The sequence below is a fragment of the Arachis hypogaea genome, chromosome 9, assembly GCF_003086295.3.
Source record: "Arachis hypogaea cultivar Tifrunner chromosome 9, arahy.Tifrunner.gnm2.J5K5, whole genome shotgun sequence".
Classification (NCBI taxonomy): domain Eukaryota; kingdom Viridiplantae; phylum Streptophyta; class Magnoliopsida; order Fabales; family Fabaceae; genus Arachis; species Arachis hypogaea.
This window is the reverse complement of record NC_092044.1, coordinates 2,704,768-2,719,304: the sequence shown is the minus strand read 5'-3', so window position 1 is coordinate 2,719,304 and position 14,537 is coordinate 2,704,768. Positions and strand designations below refer to the sequence as shown.

At 31.3% G+C, this 14,537-nt stretch overlaps 1 protein-coding gene across 6 annotated transcripts; it reads right to left on the bottom strand.

The window, feature by feature from the left end:
* Window positions 1–8,558: 8,558 nt before the first annotated feature.
* On the bottom strand, window positions 8,559–13,983 carry LOC112709900 (probable plastidic glucose transporter 3). 6 transcript variants are annotated; one of them, XM_025761887.3, is made up of 15 exons: window positions 13,716–13,983; window positions 13,055–13,182; window positions 12,306–12,402; window positions 12,146–12,213; window positions 11,917–12,049; window positions 11,538–11,637; window positions 11,317–11,429; window positions 11,119–11,212; window positions 10,525–10,678; window positions 10,267–10,410; window positions 10,070–10,143; window positions 9,650–9,738; window positions 9,378–9,492; window positions 9,051–9,272; window positions 8,559–8,733 (listed from the first exon to the last, which is right to left on the bottom strand). In XM_025761887.3, exons 2-14 carry the CDS (start codon window positions 13,119–13,121, stop codon window positions 9,084–9,086), a joined length of 1,437 nt encoding a protein of 478 aa, XP_025617672.1. In that variant the 5' UTR covers window positions 13,122–13,182; window positions 13,716–13,983; the 3' UTR covers window positions 8,559–8,733; window positions 9,051–9,083. The 6 variants fall into 6 exon arrangements, with proteins under 6 accessions (XP_025617672.1, XP_025617673.1, XP_025617675.1 ...); XM_025761888.3 differs by having other exon boundaries at window positions 13,055–13,179; window positions 13,716–13,976; XM_025761890.3 differs by having other exon boundaries at window positions 12,306–12,396; window positions 13,716–13,929.
* Window positions 13,984–14,537: the final 554 nt, after the last annotated feature.

The following is a 14,537-nucleotide window of genomic DNA, read 5'->3' as shown; positions in this document are numbered from 1 at the left end:
TGGATAATCTATATAGGCTTAACTTAAATTCCTATAATAATGAAATACTGCAAACGGGTACAAAACAAAAACTTAATGAGAATTCGGCATCATTATGGCACAAGCGCCTAGGCCACATCTCTAAACAGAGAATTCAGAGGCTTGTGTCGGATGGAATTCGCGGACCCCTAAATTTGGCGGACTTTGAAGTTTGCATTGAGTGCATAGAGGGGAAAAGGACAAACAAAAAAAAAATTAGGTGCCGAGAGAGCTAAAGATGTCTTAGAACTGATACACACCGATATATGTGGCCCATTCCCTACTGTATCTTGGAATGGAAACGGTACTTTATTACGTTCATAGATGATTACTCTCGTTATGGGTATCTATATTTAATTCATGAAAAGTCCCAAGCCTTGGATGTTTTCAAGTCTTTCAAAGCGGAAGTTGAACTTCAACTTGGAAAGAAAATCAAAGCTGTCAAATCTGATCGTGGTGGTGAATACTACGGAAGATTTGATGGTTCAGGTGAGCAACATCCCGGACCTTTTGCTCTTTTCCTAGAGGAGTGTGGTATTGTTCCGCAATACACCATGCCAGGCAAACCTAGCATGAATGGTGTTGCAGAGCGAAGGAACCGAACTCTTAAAGACATGGTGAGAAGTATGATTAGTCATTCTTCCTTGCCTGAATCACTCTAGGGAGAAGCCTTAAAGACCGCAGTGTACATCCTTAATAGGGTGCTAAGCAAAGGAGTTAACAAAACCCTATATGAAATTCAGACTGGGAAAAGACCCAGTATAAAACATTTGCATATTTGGGGATGTCCAACTGAGGCGCAGCCTTATAGGCCGCATGAAAGAAAATTGGACTCAAGGACAATTAGTTGCTACTTTGTTGGTTACGCTGAGCGTTCACGGGGGTACAAGTTTTACAATCTTGCATTAAGGTCTAATTTTGAAACGGGAAATGCGAGATTTCTTGAGGATGTTGAGTTTGGGGGGAAGGGAATATTAGAAATATTGCTTTTGATGAGGATTCTATAACTAACAATGATCAGGACTTTGTGCCTATTATTGTTCAAGATACAGTTATAGTACAAGAGCACAATGAGAATCCTACTGTAGATCCAGTTACAGTACAAGAGAACAATGAAAATATCGTTGTTGCTCAAGATACTGCTACAGCACAGGAAAATAATGAGAATCCTCCTCAATCCCAATCCATACAGCAAGCTCAACAACCTCAAGAAGTGTCATTAAGGAGATCCAATAGAAAAAGGAGAAAATCCATCTATGGTCTCAAACAAGCTTCCCGTTAATGGTATCACAAGTTTAATTAAGTCATTACCTTATGGTTTTGAGGTAAATATTATAGATGAATGTGTATACCGCAAGTTCAGTGGGAGTAAATACATCCTTTTGGTCTTATATGTTGATGACATTCTACTTGCTAGTAATGATATAGGCTTGTTGCATGAAATTAAGAAATTTCTATCGGACAAATTCGAAATGAAAGATCTTGGTGATGCCTCTTTTGTATTAGGAATCGAGATACTAAGAGATCGCTCTCAAGGTATTCTTGGATTATCACAAAAGAACTATATCGATAAGATTTTAAGTAGATATGGCATGGAAAGTTGTAGACCAATGGACACACCCGTAACTAAAGGAGACAAGTTCAGTCTCAAACAATGCCCTGAAAATGATCTTGAGAGGACAGCAATGCATGATAAACCTTATGCATTAGCACTAGGGAATTTAATGTATGCTCAAGTCTACATATATCCTGATATATCATTTATAGTGAGAGTGTTAGGTAGATACTTGAGCAATCCGGATATGGATCATTGGATAGCTGTTAAACGCATAATGCGTTATCTAAAGAGAACAAAGGATTACATGCTTATTTATCAGAGATCAGAAAATTTGGAGATCATTAGGTACTCTGATTCCGATTTCATGGCATATGGTTGCGAAACTTTGTCACTAAGCTTCATATAGTAGATGACATTGAAAGGGCCATTAAAGATATTTTGTGACAACAAGTCAGTAAGTACTATACTCCAATAAAAATAAGAGCTTGACAAAATCGAAGCATACAGACATCAAGTTTCTTAGTTGTCAAGGAGAAAGTTTAAGAAAAACAGATTTTCATAGGACATATGGAAACAGAGTATATGCTAGCAGACCCATTACCAAGGGATTGAACCCTAAAGTTTTTCATGAGCACACTGCTCGGATGGGTGTCAATATTTATGATGCCTTGGTTTAGTGGGGGTTTATTTTATGCTATATGTCCTATGACAGATATTGAGTTATTTTCTGCAGAATTAAGTTGATGGTTTATTTCATGTTATATGAAATGTTCATTTTGCAATATTTGTATTGTGTTTGATCTCAATAAAGTTGGACCAGCTGGAAATAGACATGCATGAGATCACTTGGCATGTAATTTCTATATTACTCATCCAAATTTGATCTATGTCGTTAAGTATATTAGGATGGTGATTGGCGTGGTTTAGTCACGGCATTTAATGTGATAAAAGCTACGGTAGTTCCATATCTAATATATGAGACGGACCAGATTGTTAAAGTAATGAGAGAAATAGCATTCAGATGCGCGCATAAAGTTTATAAAATGTGATTATGTTAAGAAAGAATATATGTATAGCCCAAGTGGGAGATTGTTAGGAAATTATTTAATTTTCTAACTTATTTGTGGGCAATACATATATCAATTATAATCACAAATGATGCTATTTCAAATTAAATGACTTATATAATGATGATATCATTTATTGTTATAAATGCTAATTGAATAAGTCATTATTACTTTTGATTTGGAATTAAATGAGAATAAAACCGGATATTATCTTTTGTTCCTTATATAATTATCTTTTTTGGATTTTAGATATATTATCTTTTGGGTTTTAGATACTATTTTATTTGGGCTTAAGGGTTTAATGGGTGCCATGCTCAAATATAAATAGACCTTCAGGGTTTCGGTCCCCAAAATATACCAAAGCCGCCTTTGTTGCTCTTTCCCCATCAAAAGAGTTACAGTTCAGCCGCCTAGGAATACAGAAGGCTTTGGTTGAGGAAGATCGAAAGAACCACAAGATCCAAACTCTTCCAATCATAATTTATGTTTATGAATTCAGGTACGCTTCCGCATTATGTTATATTTTTTGGTGATTCAATATGGATGATATGGGTTATTGAAAATTATTTATTCTAACAAGTTTAGTAAGACACCAAATTCTATTCTGATATAGAACGGTCAATTCAGCATGTATTGCATTTCTCCAACATTTATGTGCAGCTGTTTCCTCATAAGTGCTAGATTTTGGATTTGAGGTGATGGATAGAGAAAGAAACTTATGTTTTGGAGTTAGTTTATCATATGATAAGTATTGTGAGATAGGATATAAAGAGTTAGAGTTGACAAAGTTACTAGAATGAGCTACGTAGGTTATCATACAATGGTAGTCCTTTAAATAAGCAGGCGGTTTGACTCTTTCAAATTTTTTAGTGATGCAGTTATGTGTGATGTCGTAGTTTTGTGATGCAGGTACATTGTTATTGTGTGGTGTGGTAATTGGTACAATGGTGTGTGAGGAAATTGGTGAGTGCATTGAAAATGAGAAATGCTCATTTGAATCTATGAGTGTGATAGGTATGGGTGATTGCAAATGATGTGTGGATGGTGTATCATATTGAAAAAGATCAATGCATTATGGAGTACGGGTGGATACCATATGAATGTCAATGCTAGTGGAATGTGAAAATAAAAAATGAGTTTTATAGAAAGTTATATTTCTAGATATGAAAATTTTCTTTGATTTTAAATCAATAAATCGAAAACCTTTGTTTCTAATTTAAAACCAAGAAAAACTGTTTTCATAGCTCTTGGGTCTAATTTTATTCTTGAATTTGTTGATGTGGAGGCATATGCAAGATAATCAAATACTCTTAAATATGAAAGGTTAAGTAAATTACCATATAAAAACTTATAAGGACTAGCATTATCCAGTTTAGTGCTGGGCAACCTATTAATTAGGTGAATAGCGTGAGCAACTGCGTACAATATGAAATTCTTTATTGAAATAACAATGCTTTAGTAACACCTAAAATGTGCTCATGTTTTCGCCCTACAATTCTGTTTTGCTCTGGTATTTCTACACAAGAGATTTGGTGTAAAATGCCAGTTGATACAAAAAATATTTTAGAGTGAATTCTGCCTCATTGTTAGTCCTTATATACTCAACTTGTTTTTCAAATTATACTTTGACAAAATTCACAAAATTAATAACCAATTGTGATGCCTCAGATTTAGTTTTCATAAAAACAATTCAAGTGAATATGTTCTTGTCATCTACTACAGTAAAAAAATATCTATGTCCTTCATTGGAAAGAACAGAAATAGGACCCCAAATATCCATATGAACTAAGTCAAAACAATCTTTTATTTTTGTTGTACTAAAATCAAAAGATAATTTCTTTTGTTTTGCAAAATGACATGAGTTACAAGAAAGTTTTAAAGCAATACAATTTATAAAAGGATAATACTTCTTCAATAAAATCAATTTATGCATGGGTATGTGTCCTAATCTAAGATGCCAAATGTTACTATACTTAATGTGTGAAAGTATTGTGGGATGAATAGTAGTCGTAGTTGTCGCCAACGAAGTTTGCTTTGCTAGAGAAGGGAGAAGTGAGAGAATTATGGAACCAATGCACTCAACAATGCCAATCATCTTTGATGTGAATCGATCTTGTATCTCACAACACTTATCATTGATTAACAGTTGCTATTCAAGCTGTGATGTTAATGGTTTGATGAACTAGAAAGGATTAAGGGCTTGTTTGGGTAAGCTTCTCAAAAAAGATCTTTTTTCGAGTTATCTTTTTTAAAAGATCTTATGGAAAAGTAAAAATAATTTTATATTTGGATATCTCATATAAAAAGATCTTTTTATTTATCAATTATGTTGAAGTATAACAATATAAAATTACTTTTTTGTTTATTTATTATATGAAAAACATTTTTTTTAAGAAAAAAAAAGATCTTTTTTAAAAAAAGATGTAAATTACGGGCTTGTTTGGGTGAATTTTTAAGAAAATATCTTTTTTGAGTTATTTTTTTTAAAAGATCTTATAAAGAAGTAAAAGTAATTTTATGTTTGGATATCTCGTGTAAAAAGATCTTTTTATCTATCAATTATGTTTGGGTATAACAATATAAAAGTACTTTTTTGTTTATTTATTACATGAAAGATATCTTCTTTTTAAGGAAAAAATATCTTTTAAAAAAAGATGTAAATTACAGCTTCTCGAAAAAGATATTTTTTTTATTTTACTAGTGCTTTTACTTTTACTACTAGAAATTTGCCAAACACGTTAAAAAATAAAAAAACTTTTTTAATTGAAAAAAGATCTTTTTTTAACAAAATAATGATATCAAAAAATGTACTACATTTTCTCAAAAAAGATATTTTTTTATTTTTTTAGTGTTTTTACTTTTACTACTAGAAATTTGCCAAATATACTAAAAAATAAAAAAGTGAAAAAAATTTTTTATCGAGATAATGGTGTCCAAACAAACATTAAGCGAAGGAAATTTTTTTCATTGTTGAAGAAAATGAAAAATATTTATTAAATTATAACCCTTTATATATATATGTACATCTTATCTTATGTACTCCCATTAAAAAAATTACAACAAAAAAATTTATGTCTACTATTTGATAAAAAAATCTAAGTAATAAAGAGATCATGTGAGAAATCTGAATCTTTGCGAATGATATATAATTTGGATTGGTACATTATTCACTACAATTGATGGAATACAAGATATTTTTGTCCAACAAACATTTCTCTTAGAGTGTTATGTACAAGAACTTTCAAATTTCCATCAGTTGAAAATTTAAGCCACTTGAGATATTTAGGGTTTTGTGGATAGATATAAAGAACATTTTTTATTCTATTTACAGTTTACATAAATTGAAAATCTTGAAATTAATACATTGTCATGAGCTTTTTAGTTTATCAAAACACTTGATTTGCTTGCATAATCTCCCACATCTTGCCATTGAAGATTGTTGCTTCCTATCTAAGATGTGTTCAGACATTTGTGAATTGAGAACACTAAGTATATATATTGTCAATTCAGAGAAATGAATAAGAGTTAATGAATCAATCAATGTAAAATTAATAAAAAATGAATAATATAAAAGGAGTACATAAGAGTACATTCAAATAGCCTTTTTTTGAGTAAAAATAAAAACATTTTTACAAACATATCAGAAATTATTTATTATAAAAAAATTTGAAACTGAATCTTAAAAGACTAGATAATAATATTTCAGTTGAGTGGTTTTCATTAGATTCGTACAAGAAGTTATAAATTTACAAACTTTAATTTTGAAAGTGGACTAATTATAAAGGAGTTGATTTCCTTTTATTTTTATAGTTATTTTATTGTATTATAAATTAAAATTTGTTTTTTATTTTAAAATCTAAAAACTCCAAAGTTATTTGAAAAATTAAAATATTTTTTTAACACTAAACTTAAAATACCAAAATATCTTTTATGTAATAGTTTTAAAATTACTAGAATATCTTTATAGAAATAATTAATATTAGTTGATTTATTAGCAATTATGATTCTAATTCAATATTAAAAGATTAAACGAATCTTTAAGAATACAAGAGCAAGCCTGGAGGTAATCCACACAAAGACGGTGATGAGCTATACAGAATGGCGTGGTGGTGATTCTGGGGGAGGCTGTTGACAGGTCTGGGGTGTTAGGTGTTGGTTTGGTTGGTAGCTCGTTGTGTGTCTTCTTCTTTATTTTATGCTCCACTTTAATGTGTTGAGCTTTCTATGTTTCAAAAAAAAAAAAAAACATTCTATAGTTGATTTTTAAAATACTAAAACAATTTTTAGCATTAATTTTAAAATGACTAAAATACCTATTTAAAACAAAGGTTAGTTAATTGTATCAGAAATTACAAATTTAAAATTTTAAAACAACTAAAATATCTTTATAATTAATTTTTAAAACAACAAAACATTATTTTAAGTTTGATTTTAAAAAGACCGAAATACTATTATAAAAATTTTCATATGGTTTACTCATTAGAAATGAGAAATTTAAATTTAATTTTAATAAGACTAAAACACCCTTTTAGTTTATTTTAAATGACTAAGATTTTCTCTTTAAAACTCAAACGAAAACAAACTTTTAGTATTAATTTTGAAAAAGACTAAAATATCATTATAATTGATGTTTAAGAAAACAAAACAATGTCAATTAAAAAAACCATCTTAGGACTAATTCATATTATTTGATTGTGTTAAAATTAAAAATTTGAATATGATTTAAAAATAAAAATAAAAAAACTCTTGAAGTTCATATTTAGAGTACTAAAATATTCTTTTAATCATTTTAAAAAAATTCTTATTATTTTTATAATGAATAAAATTTTAGGATTCTCATAATCAGATTTAAATAGACACACATAAAAAAGACACTAAAAAATAAAAAAATCAAATTAAAATTATAATGTCTAACATAATGAAGCATCGTTCAATCTAGCAGGATCTTTTTATAGTTGTTTAAAATAAAGTAAAATGATATTTTATAATTTTTAATATAAAAATCCAATAAATATACTTGATTTAGGTCTAATTATAAGAATAAAATTAATTTTAAACATAAATAGGATAAATAAGAATAAAAACTAGTATAATAGATTATTGAATTTATAAAATGTCAATATGATTTTTTAACAAATGTTTAAATATAAATTATATGTCATTATTATATGAAAGGTACTATTTAAATTATAAAGTTGTGTGTCACTAATACATGAAAGGGGCTATTTTAACTATAATTCACTTATGTAATGTAATTTTAATTTACAATTAGATTTGTGAAAAAAAAAATAGATAATAAATTTGATATAATAGAGATTTATTTGCGCGAAAGGTATCATGGTCATTTTGGTAATTAAAAGAGTAAAATGTGATTGTGCCACATGTATAAATGAATAAAAATATATACTCTAATTCTAAATTAATTTAATATCAAATAAGCCCTAAAATTAAAAAAAAAATACATAAAGATCTTGGTCCTTTAAGGACCTTGTCTTTCACCATGCTAGAACTCTCCTTCAATTCATACTTGTCATTCACTAAATCTTTTATTCTCTCACACTATGCATCATTCCCATTCTGTTAAATAACCAATTCAGCCAACTCAGCATAGGATAACTCTAACATGTTGTTCTCCCTTTAGGTGTAGTAGTCCTTCATTCACTTAGGGGGCTTCCTCACTCTATCTCTTCCTTCTCTTTCACTTGGCTTAATGCTATAAGTTGTGGTTTCTGCCCATGTTAATATCCTTGACTTTTTCGATTGAGTAACATGATATTTTCATATTTAACGCAAATTTGGACTTTGGTTGGGAGTATAAGAGAGGGGGAAATTTTACCTAAAGAGTTTCACGCATAACACAGAGAAGAAGGGTATCGTCCCATTTAGCCCTTTTCATCATAGTTAGATACTGACAAAAAAGAAAGAAATTATTTTTTATAGAAAAAAATATTCATTTTAGTCCCACGCAACCATTCAGTTTAAGCCTAGTCTCCACATAAAAAGAAAAACTAAAAAATGTACAGATCCCTTCCGTTGAGCACTTGATGCATGGTAAAAAAAATGCCCTTGATGCACCATGCAGAGAATTTCCTGCAAATGGTTAAGATAAAGAAATATGGATGAATTAATATTGAAATTATTGAAATTGCTCAAAATTTAGCAAAAGTGCAATGATAATTATGTCCTGAACTGTTGTTATCTTTTGTTTTATTGGATCAGTGAAGTTCTCTAAATTTAGGTGATGTTACACCTGACGCTTTTCTGTTTATAAAAGTATACACTAATGGCTTCTCTGACATCTAGGTGATAATATTACATCTGATAACCTTATTGAGTGAGATGTCACTCATGAATCATCATTGAACAACCTCTTGTATAATCAAATCGAAAATAGTGTATATTATTACCTCAACACAAGAGAAGTCAACATTTTAGTGCATTTATGATGCTTCTTGAGCAAGAAGTGCTATCTCAATTTCCTGTAGTGACTTCCCTTTTGTTTCAAGAATATACTTCTTCACAAAAGCCACTGCTATCAGACAGAATGAACCAAAAATACTATACAAGAGTTGTGCCCCAATTTGCTCCAGCAAGCGCAGAAATAGTAGACCCACAAAGAAGTTTATCACCTGTTACAAAAACAATACTAAGAGAAAGGAGCCAAACAAGTAGAGCATATTCAACAAGCATTTGCCTAAATACTTTAATTTTTCTATGAGAATTTTCATAATTACCCAGTGCGCAGCCAAGCAAATTGCCATCGCCTTTGCTCTGATCTTGCCGGGTAGCATTTCAGACATAACGAGACAAGGAACTGGACCGGCCCCGAGTGCAAATGATAGCACAAACCTGCATTTTCCATTTCACAATAGAGATGTATTCAGTAATTTGGCAGTACAAAAAAAAAAAAGAAGGTAAGGTATTTCAATCCATATGTTGTATCTAACTTAACAGAATAAGATAGATAATTAATTGAATTCAAGCTTCAAGCATTCTGAAAACTTACAGCAACATGCCACCAACGGATAGATACATTGCTCCAGATCCTGCAGCAAATGAACTTGCAGCAAGAACTTGTAGACCCATCGCTACTGCCTATGCGAGAAAAACAATAAAGTTTGGATCATATATTTCTCATTAACTAGCTAATTAAATTTATAAAATGAAAAATTTGGTGCTAGATATATTATCAGCAACTTTAAATCCAGCTAGTCTAAGGTTTGGTCCTTGTTAGACATCTGAATACAAAGTGAGTTGGGTCTGTAGTTCCTTGCAGTTCAAGACCGATTATCTGTAGTATGAATTTTACAAGAATTTTATGAAAATATGTCCAACAAAATTTTATGTAAGTAATGCTCGAGTCTTTTTCTTTTCTAACCTAGCGCAGCAAAGTTATTATTTTCATTCTTTTCTCTTTCTTCCTTACCATGCCGAAAAAGCTACCCATGAGAAGCACTTTTCTTCCAAGTTTATCCATCAGAATCATTGCTACAATTGATCCTGCAGTACCGTAAACAAAAAGGTTGAGTGAAATACACAGTAAGTATTTATCGAAAAAACATTATTTACAAAATCAAGACACTTTTTTTTAATAAAAAAAAAAAAAGAGCTAAGCCAGAATACCCAATAAATTGCAAACTCCCACGCTCGTATTTGCAAGATCAGATGGTACACCAAAGCTTTCAAAGACTGTCGAGGAGAAATAGAACACAGCATTTATGCCAGATAGCTGCTGTAAAGCAAAAAGCACAGAACCAATGAACATCACTGCAAAATGCAGAAACAAGCAATATTTCAAGATTAGATAACATAAAGTGGTCATGTAGATGATACAACTATTCTACAAACAGTATTCAAAAATAGAAAAATATGGTCATTTACCTCTGGCATGGCAGCCACAGAGTAATTCCGATAGTTTTACAGAACTAGACTCATCACCTCTATCAGACTTTGACAGGTCAGCCATTGCAGATTTCACATTTACTCCTCCCAAGAGCTTCTCAAATTCAGCCTCAGCTTCAATGGTTCTTCCTCTCTTTTTTTTTTTTTTTAAAAAAAGAAGAATCAAATAAGTATAGGTTCCAGTGCAGGCAAATGACTCACGGTCTTGCTCTTATAAGTAAAGTGTGCAGTAATGCTTAAAAGATATAAATAAAGAAACGATTTATTTTACAACATTATTTTTAATAAGAGAATTGATCATAGTAAGATTGCAAATAAAAATATGGAGAATGAGATATAACTGTTTTAAGTATCAGTCTTACTTGCTCTTAACACGTTAGTTTCTAATACTTATCTGTCTCTCTTAAGCCTAATCATAATCCAATAAAAATACCAAGTTCACACTTAAATAACCAATAAACCACGGTCAGGATCAACATTATTCTAACAATTGGATCTGAGACAGTTGAAAACAAAAGGTTAGCAGTATGTACTTGGAACTTGGAAGTTATTCATAATTTACGCAAAGACAACCTTGAAGAGCCAGTGTGGACTCTCTGCACTGATCTCCATGCAAATGGCAAGCACTCCAGCAGGAATGATGGATACCCAGAAACAAATCCGCCACCTGAACATTAATTTCCACATGAAATGCAACTGTGAAATTGGGTGATAGATAACACTACCATAGATATATGTTTTGCTAAATCAAACTATAATATCATTTCATACCAACCCACTATTTCCTTGGCTGGGATTCCTATAAAGAAAGAACCCATAAGTCCAAGACATGTTGCAATCTGAGTTAAAGCCCCAAAAGTACCCCGCACAGCTGGAGGTGATACCTACAAATGCAAATGGATTTTAAATTTGTTTTTATAAGATAAGCAAAGAGACATCCATTGAGTAATATTGCGATATCATAACATACACAACAATATCAAACAATATACCTCAGCCACATAAAGAGCAGCAACAGGTGGGCCAAGTCCCATTCCGGTACCAACAAATAACCTTCCCAAAAGCATGCCCCACAGGCTATTTGCTGTTGCACTGCATAAATTGTGAATAATAATAAGTTTATCATTTTGTCATCAAAATTAGAAAACGGGCTTACAAGATAACATATGTCTAACTATAAAACAAAGAAAGCGCGAGAAAGTGGCTCCCATAATTTTATCACAATATTTTGAGAATATATATATTGTTGGTTAACAGCATAACTGTTGGTAGTTCCTTTGCAGATTAAAATTTAAATCTTAATTGCGTAAGATTGTAAAGTGATGGAAATGGTGAAAGATAAAAACTAATTTGCAATTATGCTGCAGATACCTCATTCCTGCTCCAATTATCATAGGCAATGCACACAACTGGAAACTTCTTTTACGCCCAACCCCATCTGCGATCCAACCACTAAACAGAGACCCAACAAAAGCACCTCCTAAACAGGTACTTACTACAAGACCTTCATCAACATAAAAAGAAAAGAAAATAGAGAAATATTTAGATTCAGAACATGAGAGTGAGCATTATTATTAATCAGACAAATACAAGGAAGTACCTTCAGCCATTGTATTCCCACTAAAGTCAAGATCTTCAGAAATGCTCTCTAAGGTTTCATTGACTACTCTGCATAACCAATATAGCAACAAGGTAATTAAATAATTTCACAAACATCAGAGAAATAAAGCTTATTCAAGCTTCAATATAGAAGAGCATACCCAATATGGTAGCCATATAAGAATGAAGATAGAGAAGCCACTACAACATGCCGCAAAGATCGCCGCCAAGGTTTTGCATTCGGTAAACGCACTGAAGCTTGAAATAAAACTTTTTATGTTAGTGATATCATTAGAAGCCAATTTCTCCACAGGAGCTATAATAATTTCAAATGGAAAATAGATGAAGAAAATGAGATAGAAGCTAATTGTTTTCTGACCTTTTAACTTTATTAAGTACCTAAAGCCATGATTATAATATCTTCCGATGTTAATTACTGTATGTATATGCACAACAATCTTTCCGTCTCAAATTAAAAATTTGCAAGCTTGTAAACGGAATGGATCATCAAAATGTGAGCACAATTTCTAAACACATGCTACTAAAAAAATAGACATTCGTATAGTAGACATAAATAATCATTACTATATATACTCAAAAAAGAAGGGAGTAATGTTCCATCAAGGACGTCATGAGCACACATATATAGACATAATATGATGTTATGAAGTTAGTTTACTGGAATTTCTGAATAATAAATATTATCCATTTTAAAGTACCCATTTCCATTTTTACAGTCTGTGCTTAAATCATATATTATATGGAAATATCTTTCTCTCTGATAATTTGTGGGAGCATTTAAGTATAAAATCAATAAACCCAAGTTTTCTAAATGAACAGGATGATTGGAATGCTCAGAAATTCAACAAAGTATGAATACATGAAGAAGATAACAAAAGCAGCAAGGTACCTGAATTTTCTTCTTTTCCATGCCCAATTATGTAATCTCTGGATGCAACTCGCTGCCGTCCCCGCATAGCGAAACAATTAAAATCTTTTCCAGAAACCTAGCAAAGGGAGTAAACTCTACACAGGCTTCTGCATCACCGGATTAAGAAACATCAATAAAAAAACTCATCATTGCAATAGCAGCATGGCAACATCAACTACCTCAGGGATCAATCAAAACAACAAAGTTACATAAATTTTTCTAAGGCTTCAGCAATGATCAGTATCACAAGAACAAGAAACAGCAATCGAAGAGACTCACTAGTAGTTAACAAAAACAACACAGCAAAATTAACTAAAAAAAAATTGCAAAGTTTTTCTCAGATCTAACAACTCCAGAACTTCATTTTTTCTGTTCACACGGGGCTCTTTAAGATTTATTCTCGATGCACATTGTTACTTCCAAGAAAATAGGAAGGAACTGAAACTCCACTATCGATGATTCAGTTCAAAACGGTTCTTTTTTTTTACTTTCTTTTTTTATAAAATAATAAAATCGCATAAAAGATCAAGAAGCTTCTTCTCTCACCACGATCACAGAGAACACTGAAAGTTGAAAAACACACAAAAAAATGCACTAATCACATGCTTCACGTAAAGAAAGAGACTTGAAAAGTGGTTACCTTAATTTGTTGTGTGGCGAAAGAATGTGGAAAATGGCGTGTTGAAATGCAGCGAGAGAGAGATGTAATGGAATTGAACCAGAAAATGTGAGAGTGAAGTGTTTTGTGGTGGTGTTATGGCTGTTGAAGGCGAAGACACGTGGCAGTAAGGGACGCAGTCTTGGTGCATATTATGGGAAAAGCTCCCATTGATTCTGCACTAAGCAAAATAAATAACTTAATAAAATAAATAAATAAATATAAAATGTCGATGATTTCCACATGATTTTACTTTTTGTCTCCTTAAGGAACGTTATATACTTATATTATATTCATATGTTTATTTACTTATTTATTTTGATATTCTAGGTTTGTTTATATTTATATCATTGTCTAAGGTGTGATGCTACTCGCTGGCTATATCGCTATCTGATAGTCATATATATGGTTTTAGATTGATTTATTGGTATTTAGGAATTTGAATCTTCTAAAGAAAGTTGTACAGTGCAAAAATGAAGAATTGTTTCATTTAAATGAGTAATTATTAGTTTATTACTATGTGTAGTTCAATTAAAATAATTGTTTTCAAATTCATTCTCCAATAGTTAATGTAATAAATCTACCAATATTTTTAGCTTTGTATATATATCTGTGTGGTCCAACATGATGTATATTATTTAGATGTGTGGCGCAGCCGAGGCCTGGGTCAAATGGCAATGTTGTTTGTCTCTCAGAGAGCTGCACTGGGTTCAAATCATCGTTGAAGAATATTGAATCATTTGTGTGTACTCCCATGTAATGTGTGTGAGTGGATTGTGTGTGTGTAATGCATGGGTGTAAAGC